Source organism: Gopherus evgoodei, chromosome 1, assembly GCF_007399415.2.
Source record: "Gopherus evgoodei ecotype Sinaloan lineage chromosome 1, rGopEvg1_v1.p, whole genome shotgun sequence".
Lineage (NCBI taxonomy): Eukaryota > Metazoa > Chordata > Testudines > Testudinidae > Gopherus > Gopherus evgoodei.
The window spans coordinates 95,454,002-95,471,069 of NC_044322.1; the positions used below are offsets into that span (position 1 = coordinate 95,454,002).

The following is a 17,068-nucleotide window of genomic DNA, read 5'->3' on the forward strand; positions in this document are numbered from 1 at the left end:
TCCTCCACCTGATGTTCCCCGGTGACTTGCACTGATCATTTGGGCCTCTTGGGTCTATTTGGCTGGCATCTCATATGTCGGATCCAACTCACCACCAAGTGGTGATCAGCTGCCAGCTCTGCCCCTCTCTTCACTTGAGTGTACAGAACATACGGCCGTAGGTCCGACTAGATGAGTAATTTTTTCCATTTCTTTCATTTGGGTAAAAAGTACATAAGATCCCTCATGCCCTTCTACCTAAACCAGTTTGAATGTGGTAATCCTACTACGTTAATCTAGTCCCAAATATTTCAGTGAATAATACCAAGCCAATCAAACAAAATAAAATTTTTTAATGTTTAAGTGCTTCACATTTTTTCCCAAAATATTAAAAGAGAGTTTGGTTCCACACACACCCAAAAACCCTCTTTGGTAACAGGGAAAACAATATGTAGCACCTTCTGAGAATATTTTAATATTAACACACTGCTGGCTGCCACTAACTCTTAGACTTCTGCTAATAGTTAAGGAAACACACAAGACTATCCAGGTTACTTAACCATTAACTGGAATTCTTTGAATATATCACTTTCACAGACCCATATTACTGGGACTGAATATCAAGTCAAATGAACACAAAACTGTAAAAAGCAGTTAGTTCACAATGGAGAACCTTGCAGAGACTGCATCTATAAAAGGAGAAATGATGGTTCCATCCTTTAAATTCTGTTCAGAATCAGCACTCCAAAGATAAAAAGAGAGGGTAGAAGAGTTTGGATCTCAGAAGACAATATACTCAGAGAACCACAATTACTGGTAAGTAAACAACTTAGTTTTCTCTCCTACAGAAATCAGTCCTACAAATACCTACTCATGAGCCTTGTCTATACTAAACAAAAAGAAACACAACATAAAATTGTGGCTAACAGTGCATAATAATGCCACCATGTGGCCTGCACTTGCTCTGAGAAAGTCCAAACGCTACGCCATCATCACGTCAGTGTGGACTGGTCCAGTGAGAGCTTAGACTACAAGCAGAGACATAATAGCAGTAATGGTGCAACCAGTGTTCTCACTAGTATTATTCAGTCACATCTTGGTCCTTCTGTACTCTGCCGGCAAGGGGTTACATTTTTCAAAAGCTCTTCATCTGTACTTACTGGGTTAATACACACCCCTGTATTTCACTGCACATACTTTCTCACCAGGACTCACCTCTTTAAGGTCACTGTGAAACTGAGCTGCTTCTGGAGTATTTCTCAGGAGACCATCAGAAGAGCATGTTGTCATACTCATTGGCTCATACTGTCCATGAGAGCATTAAAGAACAAAGGGTAAAATTTTCAAAAGTGCCTAAGTCCCATTAAAAAAATACCTAAACACTTAGGAGCCTAAGTCTGGTATGATTAATAGAAGACAACAGACAACTCCTAGGAAACTTAGGTTCTTAAGTGCTTAGATCACTTTTGAAATGGGATTTAGGCACTTTTGAAAATTTTACCCCCAATGTATTTAAAAGACGCAAACATGAAACTGCTAATTGTGCTTCCCCTAAGCACAAATATAACAACAAACACTAATTCTGGTGAGACCACAGTATTCCAAGTCCAAAGATAGCAGAAAATGAGCTGAGAGAGCAACATCTGTGCGTCACCCTTTATAGGCATCACCTCTGTGTTATTCAGTATATACATTAAAGCATACAACTCTGAGGTATGCTAACTACTTTTAGCAGTCCAGATTTTGCTACTTAGAAAAGAATACTCAAAGAATGGGTATCTTGAATAAATTTCATGAAGGAGAAAGAACATTAAAAAAACAGCAACACACAACTTTTTCGTTAGTTAATACCTACCAGATTGGCCATCACAGTTGTGTCAAACATAACAGGATTATTCTTCATGCCTAGAGTGAACTGTAATCCCCGAGGAGGTTGTCCAGTGGTCACATCAAAGCAATGTCCTTCAAGTAGTAGATATTCCAGTTCATATTCTGCTGTAACAATTCCTTCTACCTGTGGAAATCAACATTTTTATCACTAGAACATCTGGCATTTTGAATTCTCATAACAAAGGAGCATATTACAATGATGGAAATTTTGGTTTTTCATAACATGCCTTCAGTATGAATAGGTTACGTTGATTTAATTCTTTCTTTTTAACATTTTGGGTGAATTTAGTGACTGTGAAAGTTGATGCAGACCAAAGTCCTTTATTCATTCATCAAACAGATATAGTAAAGATTGGTAAGACAATTGAACATAAAGGAATGGGCATGTGTGTGTGAGAGAGAGAGTAAGAGAGAGAATGAGCATGTATTAAGTGTGTATGTATATAAATAAAACTTTATTTGGAAACATATTTTACAAATAATATACAGCAATGCTTCTCATCATGTGAATGTACAGTTCACTGTACTAAGCAAAGTTGGAATCACTGAAGTCAAGCTCCCTCAAGCTTAATGGAAGATTCAACTTTAGGATTGAGAAAATATTTTGTTGCCCATGTACACTCAATCTTTTGTCTCTATATCCTATTGTCAACAACAGTGCTGACTGGCAAGGTGATTTTAGAGATGTGGATACCTATCTGCTAACAAATGGGATGACATCACTAACTCATGTTGCATAAGCCAAACAGCTATCATCAGATAGTTCTAACTTTTGGCCATTTCCAAGCTGAATGAGATTGGCATCCATAACTCCCAGGTGAAAAGCTTCATATCCATTTATTAATTCCCTGAACCATGTCCTCCATTTTCAATATTTTCATATGGAAATCCAGAGTGTAAATCAGGATTAAAAACAATTATTTAAACTGAAGCCATAAGAATATCTAACAAGGAAAAAGCTCTTTCAACTGAATACGAACCTGTGTATTTCTGTGCTGACAATTTAGTATTGAGAAACTGAAAAACAAAATGTTTAAGGTATCTATATATTAACGGTATATTGTTTTCTATCTATTTAAAATATGTGATACAGTTACATTTCTTTTCCTTTGGATAGTTTCTACTGGTGCCAGTACATTTGCCCTCGTTTATTCTGATCAGTGAGGTATGTAGTGACAATACAGAAAATAGGGAATTTATTAATAACCATAATACCATGTATAGTCATACATAGATCAAGATTCTTGATATAATTTAGGTCTAAGTCTTTAAAAATGTCAAATTTCTGATGGTGTTTCTGTGTTTCACACAGGTTAAATAACTACCACAGCTAACACAAACTCTTGCTAAGTTGTGAAGTAACATTTCCCCTCATCTGTCTACTCTGTGAGAAAGCTGCAAAGAGGAGCTAGCCACAGATTTTAGCCAGTAAGGGTAGAAGCAGCCAATGCAGAGACTTCTGGTCCTCTGGAGAGCTTTCCACAGGTTTGATTGGACTTTCTTGGCCTTTACATGACAGGTTGTTTGCTCCAACCCTCCCATTCCTCCTTCCTTCACAGATTCTTCACCTCAGCATCACTCCTCTTTGCTCTTTTCTTCAGTATCCCCTCTCCCCTCTCTTTAGCTTATCCTTCTTAATGAAAAAGAAAACAAACAGAGAGAGTGATAATGGAACTAACATGAGGTTTGTCACCATTACATTGCTTTCTCTGTTTGTGTGTTGTACCCTTTTCTCAACCCCATGTTTATCTTATCCGCTTAAACTGTAAACTCTTCAAGGCAGAGTCTGTCTTTTGGTTCTGTGTTCAGACTGCACATAGCATAATGAGGTCCTGGTTCATGACTAAGAATCTTAAGCACTAAGATAATATAAAAAAAAATAATAACCATAACAACCTCTTTTACCTTCCCTTTATTTTATGTGTTTTATGCCTATATAACAGTAACAGACATATAGCAGATGAATCTATACTATTTGATGTAGTATTTTGAGATATAATTTTACTAGATAACGGATACATTTTAAAAAAAATTAAGATTTAAGACAGGCATTCTGTAATAGGCCCCTTCAGTTTGAGGAAATTTCATTCTATACAGTAGAACCTCAGAGTTATGAGCACCAGAGTTACAAACTGGCCAGTCAACCACACACCTCATTTGGAATCGGAAGTACACAATCAGGAGGCAACAGCAACCGAACCCCAGCAAATACCCCAGTACAGTATTGTATTAAATGTAAACTACTACAAAATAAAGGGAAATCAGCATTTTTATTCTGCATAATAAAGTTTCAAAGCTGTATTAAATCAATGTTAAGTCATAAACTTTTGAAACAACAGCCATAATGTTTTGTTCAGAGTTATGAACATTTCAGAGTTACAAAGAACCTCAATTCCTGAGCTGTTTGTAACTCTGAGGTTCTACGGTACATCCTGAACACAAAGTATTGCAAATAGCCATTTTAAATAGAAATGTGATCAATAAGATCAATATATAAATAATCTTTAGCAAAGTATATATACACAGGTATTTATTTTGTATTAAAGAAGCTAATACATGCAAATGGTACGTGGAGAAGCCAACGTGAAGTGTAAATCTTTAAGGTGAACCAAACAAAATGGTTTAAGACCATAAAACCTGATTAACTGTATCACTGGCAGTTACACACAGAGTTCTGCATATGAACTGATCCTATCAACCTTATACCACTGAGGTGTAGGGAATAATCAAGTACAGGCACAGAGGTATGTACAGCAGTTTTGTATTATTTCATTAAATGTTGTATCCTATTGGTGATGGGCCTAGTAAACAACTCAAATGACTACATTGCTGCTTGATGAACTATTAAACAAAGACAGAACCATTAAGGAGTGTGAAGAGACTTTATGCAATTTAAAAATTGATGTGTTGTTTACCCAATACATGACTTGGCTTTTTTAAGCTAAATACTTCCCAGAAAGTATGTACCTGAGTTAAAACCCTCCCAATGACTAAAATGTATGATGTGTTTTAGTAACAAGTTTAGTCACAGGGAATGCCTACACAGCAAATAAAGGTGTGATTGTAATGCAGGGTAGGCATACTTGCACCAACTTGAATCTAAGTGTCCGTTACAGCTATTCTCCTATTCCATTTTGTTTCCCCAGACTCCATTTTGTTTTCTGTTCTCCTGTGGCCGCCCTTCCCTGGCTGTTAAGTTGTTTACCAGGGCCACTGCCCTTCTCAAAGGGAGGGCCCCTTAAGTTGTTTAACAAGAGCCATTGCCCTTCTCAAAGGGATGGCCACTTGTGCTGCATGCTAAGTGGGACCACTGCCCTTTTCAAAGGGTTAGTCCTGTTATCACCTCGTTGAACCTGGGCTTGGTGTAGGGTAGGCAATGTCCAGAGCTGCAAGGCCTATTGTGGTTTTAAGATCCTGGGCATGAGTCATAGTCTCATGTGCTCTTGAGTCACCTATTGCACAGGACTATGTCCAGGCATGTCTCTGGGCTTACCTTCAGTTTTTCCCCTGTGCCCCCTCCCCTGTGACAGAGGGAGCCTATCAGGATTACTGGTGGGAAACTGCCCAAGTTTGCCTTTAAAACCAGACATTTTTGAAACACACCTCAGAAAGGTTCCTGCATTGCTGCCTGGTCTGATCAGCCAGGGGTTCTGGGGGGTCCTTTCTCCGCTCTCGTTTTATTTTTGAGCGTACCCCCGTTTTTGAACCCCCCCCCCACGAAAAACGAATTGCTACCTGAGAGATCTCCTGATTATTGAGACTGTACCGAACCCTCCTTGCCTCTTCTGATGTTGCTGCTGCTTCTGCCTTTGCTGCTGCCTTGGGGACTGGTAAGAATCCCTCTGTAAAGCTTTCTATACTTTTATTTTATTATTTTAGCTGCTGGCTCTGTTTCCCCAGCACACAGACTCAAGCTAAACCTTGGTCTGTGTCTTAAAACCTCTCTTAAACTACAGAGCTCTTTGCCACTGCTAAGCTCTGCTCCTGTGGGCTTTGCCTTGGGGCTCTCTGCTTTCAGCTGTATCCACCGCTGTAGCTACCATCCCTTGGCTTCCTTTGGAGCTGGGTCCTGGATACATACCACTCTGCCCTCTGTAACCTCCCCATAGCATAAGGTGCACCATAGGTCTTGTTTTTTTTTAATAAGTCATAGTTTGTTAAGATTGTAGAGCTTGTAAGTTTCTGTGATATTTGTTGTGTTGCCTAATTGTTGGTTAAGATAAGTTTAGAAAATCATTGCCTGGTTGTATTCTGTAGCTGCTTGTCATTTTATATAAGTTTGATTAAGTTAGGGGATAGATAAGGTTTTTACTATTTAAATTTGTCTTCCCACTGCCCCAATTCCCCCCCCCCCCCCCGAGCTCCAGAGTCACTCATTGCAGTCTCTCTGCTGTTTAAACTTGCAGCCTGTCTGCTCTCTGTGTCTCCCTGAGTTTAAATCTCCCTCTGTAGCGCCTCTATCTTTGGTTTCTGCTCCACCACGTGCTCCTCTTCCCCCATCCCCTAACCTCATTCCTCTACCACTGCCTCTCTCTCTTTCTCTCTCTTTTATTCCCTTCCCCCACGTGTTCACCCCGCTCCTACTGCTGCCAAACCTCAATTGTATTACTGAAGTTTAGCATAAAACCCCATTGGTTACCCTTTTTCTCTCTCACACACCTCACATTTATATTTACACCACTGTGACACATTTTTACCTAAAGTTGTTGGTTATTTAACACATTTTACCCATAACTGTTAGTTGGTTATATGCTGCTGTGACACACCCTTTACCTAGAAATTGTTAGCTACCTGTTACATTTATACTTCAGTGTTAGTTGGTTACCAACTGTATTGTACCCAACTGTATTGTACCCCACTGTATTGTACCCCACTGTATTGTACCCCACTATTGAAACCCCCTATACTATACTAAAAGAACTCCCTCCCCAATTGCCTACCTTAACAAACCCCATACCCCTCACTATTACATTTTCCCTGTTTTTGCATCTCCTTAATAAAGTTTATTTTGCACCCCACCTGTGTGGTAATTGCTCCCCAAGATCCCATATACCTGCAGGCAGGGACATGGCGTCACGAACAGGATCTTGGGGTAACAATTACTGCCCTCCCTGTCCCTGGAAAGAGGCCAAGACCTCTGGGACAGAGGAAGATCAGACCAACCACCTACAATACCACTTGCTGCAAAGTAAACAGCAGCCTAAGGCCCTAGAATGGGTCTGTACTATTGGCAAAGGCCAGAGCTCCAGGGTGTATACCACCCACCTGGGGCTCACTGATGTGGGGTGCCTCTTAACCTGCCACCCCACATTCAGGGCCAGCCCTGCTGATTCCAGCCTCCGGCCAGTCTGCACTAAGGCAGGAGAGCCAGCCGCAGATTCAGATCCCACCCGCCTCTGGAGAGAGGTGGGAAGGGTTGTGAAAGCCTGCGGGGGGGCTCCATCTAAGCTTGCCCCTGAACCTCGAATTTTGCAGGGGTCCCCCACCCACCAGATATTAACAGAACTGGTGCAGAAGCTGGATGAAATTCGAAAGCCCAAGAAACTGTGGCATGACATATATAAGCCCCAAAAGGTAGCCACAATTACCTATGAGATCCTGGCCCAGGCCCTTGATAAACTAACTGTTTTCCATGGGGCCCTAATGACCTCAGCCAAGGAGGCCACTAGCCAGGCTAGCCAGGAGGGACCACCGCTGACCTCTAGCCTGCCCAGTCCCAATAAATCCCCTGAAAAACCACCCCCATATACCCACCCAGAGACCTCATCTCCCCTCAAGAAAACCCCACTATACCCAGCCCTACCTTCAGCCCCTCTAGAGGCCCAAGCCCATGAACCTGCACCCACTGTCACCTCTGGTGAAGCCCTGCCGGTATCCATCAGTCGTATAAAGATTGATAACCAGGGCAATACCACACAGGTGACAGAACTCCGACCTCGCTCCAAAGCAGAGATGAAGGAGTTCATCTCGGACACCGCTAGGGGGGCCAATGAGCCACCACTACTGTGGCTAGGCCGCCTGGCTCTGGAAAACGGACAAGAGTTAGTGGATAGAGAAGAGGGCATAGTATTAGCCAGGACCAGTAGCTGGTCCAGGGGTCTCTCAGGGAGCCTGGTAATATCTAACACTGCATGGCCCCTGACCGCCCCAGCACTGGCCTTCCTCCATTTACAGCACTCCCTTCAAGGGATCCAAGTCCCCAGAGGAAGCGTCAAGGACATCTCTTCCCTCAGATGTGCCATCGCAGGGGGGTCCATCATGCTGTGGTCCCCTACCCAACACCCTCTGGGGCTTACTCAGGCTCAGATTAACCAGGTCAATGCCTTCAGACACGTTATTGACCCCACCGAGATACCCATAGACGAAGCTGCCATTGACTTAGCCATGGATAGCAGTACCACCCCTGACACTGGGGCAGTTCTGTGGCTAAGGGGGTATGCTAGGCGCCCCATTGGGCGACTCTATGAAGCCCTCGAGAAAATAAGATGGCCCTCAGCCCAAGCTCTACCCATCAGTCCACCCCCACCACACATCAGTCCACCCCCACCACATGCCAGTCCACACCCCCCACATGCCAGTTCACAACCCAGGCCCCAGTACTCACAGCATTCATTTACAGAACGCAAGATTTTTGGGTTCTTATTGTACAAGGGCCTCACTAAGGAGGTTATACGTAAGCTCAATAGTGAGCAGCAAAGAACCTTGGCCATAGCTCTGGGATGGGAAGAGCGCTCAGAACCTTCCCAGCCAAAAACGGGTAATGGCCGGGTGCTTGGCGGCGGCCAGCACCCGGCAAGGGGACCCCCGCCCCTATTATCCGCTAGTTTTTGACAAGGGTCTCGTCATCCCCTTTTTGCTGGACACGGGGGCACAGGTGTCCATTGTTCCTCCTCACGTCCCTCACACCCCCACAGGACACACCATTTATGTGCAAGGCCTCAACAGCACAGAACCCCGTGCAGAAGTAAAGGTACACGCATCCATAGGCCACACACCAGTAACATTTCGGGCCCTAGTGGGACCCATGCCACTCCTTGGGGTTCGGGAGCTACGGCGTTTTAAACTGGCCGAAGCTGTGCTTGATGCACTACCAGTCACCCTATCGGGTGCCGGTGCCCCCCATGAACCTGAACTTCTCAACCCCACACCCTGGAAATACAGACCCATACCCACAGCCCCAGAAGGTCAACCACACATTGCCCAGCTCATTGAAACATTGCTTAATGATAACAAGATTCGGCGTGTGTCAGCGAGCAAATACTTGTCCAGTGCATGGGGAATCCCAAAACCACACAAAACCAATGAGTACAGGATGGTTATAGATTATCGCGCCGCTAACAAACACATACGATCAGTAGCATTCGCCGCCAAATGGGATATCCCCACTATAGAACGCATCCTACTGGACGACACTAACCAATGGGCCTGTACAATAGACCTAAAAGATATGTTTTATCAGATCCCCCTCTATGACCCCAAGGGATTGTTAAACTTCGCTTACCAGGGAGCCCAGTACCAATGGCAAGCGTGTCCCCAAGGGTACAAAAACTCACCTGCCTGTGCCAGTGAGGCCCTAACCCGCACATTAGAGAAGGTACCATCCCTCCCCAACATTCATGTTGTCTATTACGTGGACGACATTCTTATAATTGGCACCATACCAACTGAAGTACAAAAGGTCACTGAACAGGTTCAGGCCGCTTTATCCACCGATGGGTGGAACCTCAGTTTGCCTAAAAGTGTCCTCACTGCTACTTCTACCTTTCAGTTTTTAGGTTTTACTGTAGAAAAGGGACAGCTACGCCACTTAACTTACCACCCACTCACGAATTCTTTCCCCTTGGGGGTAGCTCCCCCCAGACGTGACGTGCAGCATGTGTTAGGTGTAATTAACTATCACAGACAGTTTCTCCCTGCTGCTTTGTTGCCACAACTATCTGTTTTGCAGCAATATGCCAGGAACATTAAAACCCCTTGGACACCAGAGGCCGAGCAGGCGGTGTCTTCCCTGGCTGCCTGGTTGGGCTCTGGGCCCACCTTGGCTCGATGGAATCCCACCAACCCTATTGAGATTACCCTCACTGTGTCCTCAGACCATGTGGCCGTAACTGTGTCCCAAGAGGACCTCCCTGTCCACAATCAGGCCCGGAAGTTGTCAGGACCCGAATATCGTTATGGGCCTGTGGGCATTGCCATGCTTGCTGTCCAGTGTGCTCTCCCATGGGGTAAATCTGCCACAGGCACCCTAAAGGGGCCTCATGTGGAGCTTCTCCCATACCTCACCTTCACCCCGGCCCCCCAGTTCCAGGGAGCCCCTGCTACCTGGGAGCGACTCGTTTACCAGGCCCAGGAGGTATTTGGACATTGGGCCCTCAAGTCCTCCTCCACTGCAGCTCCCACTGAGCCGGGGGCTATTGCCCAACTGAGTGCCTATGCCCCTTGGATTGTATCTGATGGGGGCACATCGCCTTCTCCCCGAGCAGGAATGCTGTGTGCTACCTGTAACACCCTCAAAGTTAAACTCTTAGATTTTTCCAGCTCAGCTCAGAAGGCCGAAGCAGAAGGCGTCCTACTGGCAGCCTCTCACATTGTGGCAGCCCACCCGAAAACACGCGTGGTCCTGGGAGTGGACTCAAGCTACTGCGTGTCCATCCTGATGGGAGAAGGACGGCCCACCGCTCATGAAGAAATATGGGCACAGATTACTCAACTGGCAGCACAGTCCAAGCTGCCATGGTTTGTTACTCATTGTCCTTCACACAGGTCTGACAGTAACCCTCTTCATTCCAGCCTGGATCTACAACTCCGAGAATATAAGTGTAACACATCCCAGGTTAACATTATCTCTTGCAGTGATCCCTTCATCACCTGGCTTCATAAAGAGTGGGGGCACCTGCCTGCCCGTGCCCTACATCAGCTGTTGACTGACCGAGGGAGACGAACATCGAGCGTGTCTAGGCAGCAGTGCACCCAAGCTGTTCAAGGGTGTCTGAGCTGCCAACAGGCACGAGTCACTAACAAGCCTGTCTATGCTCATGGTGCTTATAGCCCTGAGCACTTTAGCCCAGGTAAAACCTGGCAGATGGACCTCATTGGCCCCCTCCCGGGGGCCAAACAGTATCCAAAGGGACTTGTAATAGTTGACCTAGGGTCTCGTCAGTTAATGTGTTCTCCCCTCAGGCGATCTACTGCACCAGCTGTTTCTGTAGCCCTTCTCCAGGTAATTGCTGCCTGGGGGGCACCCGAAGAGATCCAGACCGATGGAGGGCCACCGTTCACCAGTAAAGCTATAGACCAGACGGTGTCCCAGTGGGGGGTGCGTCTTCACACCCACCTGCCATATCACCCCCAAAGCAACGGAGTCGTAGAGAGACGGATCGGAATGCTGAAGACCCAGATTCGGGCCATACTTAGCACCCCTGATTACAAGGGGTGGGACCGGGTCCTGCCTCAAGCCCTCATTTCCCTTAATACAGCATACAGCCGATGGCCAGAAATTGCTCCTAAACCACGGGAACCTTGGAAACCTGCCTATAGTATTTCTCAGCCAGTGTGGGTCTCTATTCCCAATGCCCAGGGAACCTGCACTCCACTAGCAGCCACCATCATCACACCTGGCCGGTTCCCTAACACCTATCATATTCAAATAGATGGACGGGGCAAGCCTGACCTGGTCCACCACAACTGGCTTAGTGTTCAGTCATAACAGGCCCTAGATGGGCCACTTTTCTTTTATGTCTCCATAGGAATCAGTCGCCATGATTGCCGCCCCGCCTCGAGAAAACCCCCTGGTTGCCTGGTTGAGAGCCTACGCCCTACAGGAGGTCCTCATCGGGAACCTGTCAGATGTCCCCCCATCACACGATTGTGTTGCCTGTACAAGACCAAAGGCCTCAGAGGGAGGGTCCCCCTTCCTCTGGGAGTTCCTCCCCCTCACGAACCTGACTCCACAGCATCCAGCTTCAGCCTGCAACAACACAGACTGGGTTCATCGGCCTCTGTTCACGTGCAACACCACCAGCGACGACCGAAGACCCAACTCATTCGCCCCTGTTGCGGTGACAGGACCACTCCCAGCAGCCCCCTGCATCGTGTTCTTTGGCTTCTCCAATCCCACTCCGTTGGGGCAGTATCCCAATTGCACCCAGTGGTTCATAGGACCTCGGCCTAACTCAAACCCCAAGAAAGGAAGCTCAAGATACCGCACTGAGTTCACCAGGTTTATTAATCATCTTTCAACAAGTACAGTGTTTAACCCCACCCAATACTTATCCACAGCTCAGACCCATGTAGAACTGAGACAGGTCAGAGCCGCCCACCTACTATGGATGGAGGTCGATATACCACCTGGCCAGAAATCCCCCCAGCGAAGCTCCATCCATGACCAGTTTTTACCCTCTTCCGCAGGACAAGTGTGGCTCTGTGGGAACAACATTGCCCGGACTGCTCTACCCGCATTCCCAAAGGGGGTATGTGCCATCGGGCAACTCGTCATAAAGGGAGGAGGGCTCTTTCACCACCGTCGCCCCTTCTTCTCTTCACCACGCAAACGACGAACAGCCACCGCATGGGAGCGACTCAAGTCAGCCACCGAGATGGTCATAGGAGGGTACATACAGTTTAACCCCCTCTCATACAGTTTAACTTTACAGCAAATCCGTGGACTGTCGCTTGGTCTGGAAGCCCTCACCAACATCACAGCAGAAGGACTTCGTCGAACCAGCGACGCCTTCACTATCCTAGCCAACTACGCCGAGCAGAACCGTCTTCTCATCCAGACCATCCTACAGAAGGACTTTTGTGTCGCCTTGGAGGACCTCGATCCTCGCTTTAAAGGACAATGTTGCCTGCGCCTTCAGCCTGGGTGGAACAATGTCTCAGCCGTGGCTGACCAACTATCCTCCCTCGCCGTCCAGATTCGTAAAGAGCGTAAGCAGTGGGATTGGTGGCAAGCTCAGTGGTCCAGCTGGGGGTTGGGGACCTGGGCTCAGTCCATCAAGCAGTGGCTTATCACTGTGGCTATTGTTCTTGTGGCCTTTCTGTTGGGGATAGCAGTGGTCAAGCAGCTAATTCATAAGGTTGTGTCAGCCCTGCCTTTGCAGGTGAGGTATTCCTCCATCCCCTTGGACAGCAGCAAACCACCACCTCCATACTACGAAGACGATGACTTGTAAAACCTTTTTTTTTTTTCTTTTTTTCCTTTTTTTTGGCCTTTGCATGGGACATCCCCCTCACAGCCCGTTCAGGTCGGCCAGGGGGGCATGTCCGTTACAGCTATTCTCCTATTCCATTTTGTTTCCCCAGACTCCATTTTGTTTTCTGTTCTCCTGTGGCCGCCCTTCCCTGGCTGTTAAGTTGTTTACCAGGGCCACTGCCCTTCTCAAAGGGAGGGCCCCTTAAGTTGTTTAACAAGAGCCATTGCCCTTCTCAAAGGGATGGCCACTTGTGCTGCATGCTAAGTGGGACCACTGCCCTTTTCAAAGGGTTAGTCCTGTTATCACCTCGTTGAACCTGGGCTTGGTGTAGGGTAGGCAATGTCCAGAGCTGCAAGGCCTATTGTGGTTTTAAGATCCTGGGCATGAGTCATAGTCTCATGTGCTCTTGAGTCACCTATTGCACAGGACTATGTCCAGGCATGTCTCTGGGCTTACCTTCAGTTTTTCCCCTGTGCCCCCTCCCCTGTGACAGAGGGAGCCTATCAGGATTACTGGTGGGAAACTGCCCAAGTTTGCCTTTAAAACCAGACATTTTTGAAACACACCTCAGAAAGGTTCCTGCATTGCTGCCTGGTCTGATCAGCCAGGGGTTCTGGGGGGTCCTTTCTCCGCTCTCGTTTTATTTTTGAGCGTACCCCCGTTTTTGAACCCCCCCCCACGAAAAACGAATTGCTACCTGAGAGATCTCCTGATTATTGAGACTGTACCGAACCCTCCTTGCCTCTTCTGATGTTGCTGCTGCTTCTGCCTTTGCTGCTGCCTTGGGGACTGGTAAGAATCCCTCTGTAAAGCTTTCTATACTTTTATTTTATTATTTTAGCTGCTGGCTCTGTTTCCCCAGCACACAGACTCAAGCTAAACCTTGGTCTGTGTCTTAAAACCTCTCTTAAACTACAGAGCTCTTTGCCACTGCTAAGCTCTGCTCCTGTGGGCTTTGCCTTGGGGCTCTCTGCTTTCAGCTGTATCCACCGCTGTAGCTACCATCCCTTGGCTTCCTTTGGAGCTGGGTCCTGGATACATACCACTCTGCCCTCTGTAACCTCCCCATAGCATAAGGTGCACCATAGGTCTTGTTTTTTTTTAATAAGTCATAGTTTGTTAAGATTGTAGAGCTTGTAAGTTTCTGTGATATTTGTTGTGTTGCCTAATTGTTGGTTAAGATAAGTTTAGAAAATCATTGCCTGGTTGTATTCTGTAGCTGCTTGTCATTTTATATAAGTTTGATTAAGTTAGGGGATAGATAAGGTTTTTACTATTTAAATTTGTCTTCCCACTGCCCCAATTCCCCCCCCCCCCGAGCTCCAGAGTCACTCATTGCAGTCTCTCTGCTGTTTAAACTTGCAGCCTGTCTGCTCTCTGTGTCTCCCTGAGTTTAAATCTCCCTCTGTAGCGCCTCTATCTTTGGTTTCTGCTCCACCACGTGCTCCTCTTCCCCCATCCCCTAACCTCATTCCTCTACCACTGCCTCTCTCTCTTTCTCTCTCTTTTATTCCCTTCCCCCACGTGTTCACCCCGCTCCTACTGCTGCCAAACCTCAATTGTATTACTGAAGTTTAGCATAAAACCCCATTGGTTACCCTTTTTCTCTCTCACACACCTCACATTTATATTTACACCACTGTGACACATTTTTACCTAAAGTTGTTGGTTATTTAACACATTTTACCCATAACTGTTAGTTGGTTATATGCTGCTGTGACACACCCTTTACCTAGAAATTGTTAGCTACCTGTTACATTTATACTTCAGTGTTAGTTGGTTACCAACTGTATTGTACCCAACTGTATTGTACCCCACTGTATTGTACCCCACTGTATTGTACCCCACTATTGAAACCCCCTATACTATACTAAAAGAACTCCCTCCCCAATTGCCTACCTTAACAAACCCCATACCCCTCACTATTACATTTTCCCTGTTTTTGCATCTCCTTAATAAAGTTTATTTTGCACCCCACCTGTGTGGTAATTGCTCCCCAAGATCCCATATACCTGCAGGCAGGGACACTAAGTAGTGCAGTTAACAATGGCTGTGAAGACATGGTGGCACTGATTTCAGTGTCGACCAGCAAGTTCAAGTAGGAATCCAGGGTCCCCAGTGGGCTTGTACTGGGGTGGCATTTGCTGCACAGACGTACTCTTAGTTGTCTAGAAATTACACTAAATCAGTAAGTAAATGAGAGCATTGAGGCTGGGGAAATTCATTACCCTAACTAAACTTAGTACTGTTTGTAGTAGGAAACTGCTTCTCTACAGTTAAAGTTACACCAAGAAAACCTGCGAGTTTCAAGGAATTCAGCTTAATAACCAGACAGATTTTGTGGTCAACAGAACTAATGGCTTCTAAGGCAAAAAGAGGAAGACACTTTGAATTGGCTTGTAAGCTAAAGATTTTATCACTATCTGAATCTTTGGTTAAATTAGCATAAAAGCTTATGGCACTGGTGAAATTCCAGAGAAATTAGAATAACTTCAGAGTTATTACTTGCAAATTATATTGTGAATTTAATGTGTAATAGTTCTGTGCATGTGGCAAAGCTTGGCTATGAGTATCACCTAGTTTGAACAGAGCTGATATCCTCTGATAATTAAATAACTTATCTAAATTTCAAAATTCTACCTCAGAACTGTTCAGTTTAAGTGACATAAATAGTCATATAATTTGATTGGTATTTAAGTGTGATCAGAAATAAATAAGGATCTATATTTAAGCATCTATAGTTCTAGGCTGGTACCAAAATCACCTGCCTAGAGTAGTACAGAACTAAGATAAAAGTTTGCCTTTGTAACAAACTTGTGTTTAGACCATGAATTAATTGAACTGACTTCTTATCTCTTTAAAATCATAATATTCCATGGTGAGTTCAGTTTTTGACATTGTTTATCCTATCATCTAACCAACTTTATTTTATTGTTTGTAATGGAAAATTTCTTACCTAACAATTTCTTTTCCACTAGCAGCATCTTCCATAATTCTGCTACCTATGGGTTATTCCCTTCCTGACTGCAGTTTCGGAAGACAGTTCAAAGCTGTAGCATATCCTGTGCTAGCCACAAACCCTACACTGGCTGGCTATCAGATGATTCATTTCAAAGCTGTCTAAAAACGTATAGAAAATAATTAGTAATAATGCCAACCAATTCGCTATGTACAATAAGTCCTTGCTCATATGGTAATTATGCAAATAAAACATTGACCCTCAGATGGAGAGCCATCTGGGGTGGCTAGAACTGTGGGAGACACTGCTAGCAGAAAGGAAATTATCTGGTAAGAAATGTTCCATTCTGTATCCCAGAATCTCCTACAATTCTGCCAGGTATGGGAAGTAGCAAGCAGTGGATAGGAGTAAGGAGGGACAGAAGAATGTCCAATAAGAGGAGAAAGGAAAAAAAAACCTTTTTCAGGATTGCCCAAACAGCAAGGTTATTACTAGATGACCACCTGCAGCATCCTCATGCCAAAGGAGGCCTCTGTGAAAAGCAGAAAGTCCATTCCATAGTATCTGTTAACCAATGACAATATCTTTCAGCCCAAGAGGCTGCCAGGGATCTTGTGGAATATACCTTGACTCCTTCTGGAATAGGCATGCTGAATGTCTTTGTGTGTCTCAATGATACACAGTTTGATCCATCTGGCCAGGGATAGATTGGATACTCGAAGACCCTGACATCTTGGCTGAAAGGAAATAGAGAGATTGATCTCTTTGTGAATCCTGTATGTTTGGTACAAAATTTTAGCGCTCATCAGACGTCCCAGGTGTGCCATAGCTTCTCAGTTGGTTTCTGTGGCTTTGGACAGAATGAAGAGAAAACAACTTCCTGCAAGGCACAGAAAGCAGAATTTACCTTAGACAAAAATGTTTCTAGAGTTCTTAGCACCCCTTGTCATCAAGGAACACACAGTAAGGTTTCTGTGTAGATAAGGCTGCCACTCTGAAACTTGTCTGGTGGATGGGATGGTGACCAGAAAACAGGTTTTGATGG

General features: G+C 45.2%; 1 protein-coding gene across 2 annotated transcripts in view; it reads right to left on the reverse strand.

The window, feature by feature from the left end:
* The window catches only part of UGGT2 (UDP-glucose glycoprotein glucosyltransferase 2), a 292,503-nt gene that overhangs the window by 62,036 nt on the left and 213,399 nt on the right, over positions 1–17,068 (reverse strand). For both annotated transcript variants that reach the window (XM_030567566.1, XM_030567556.1), the window contains one exon: positions 1,835–1,993. In XM_030567566.1, coding sequence (XP_030423426.1) covers positions 1,835–1,993 — 159 coding nt within the window. The remainder of the gene's footprint in view (positions 1–1,834; positions 1,994–17,068) is intronic.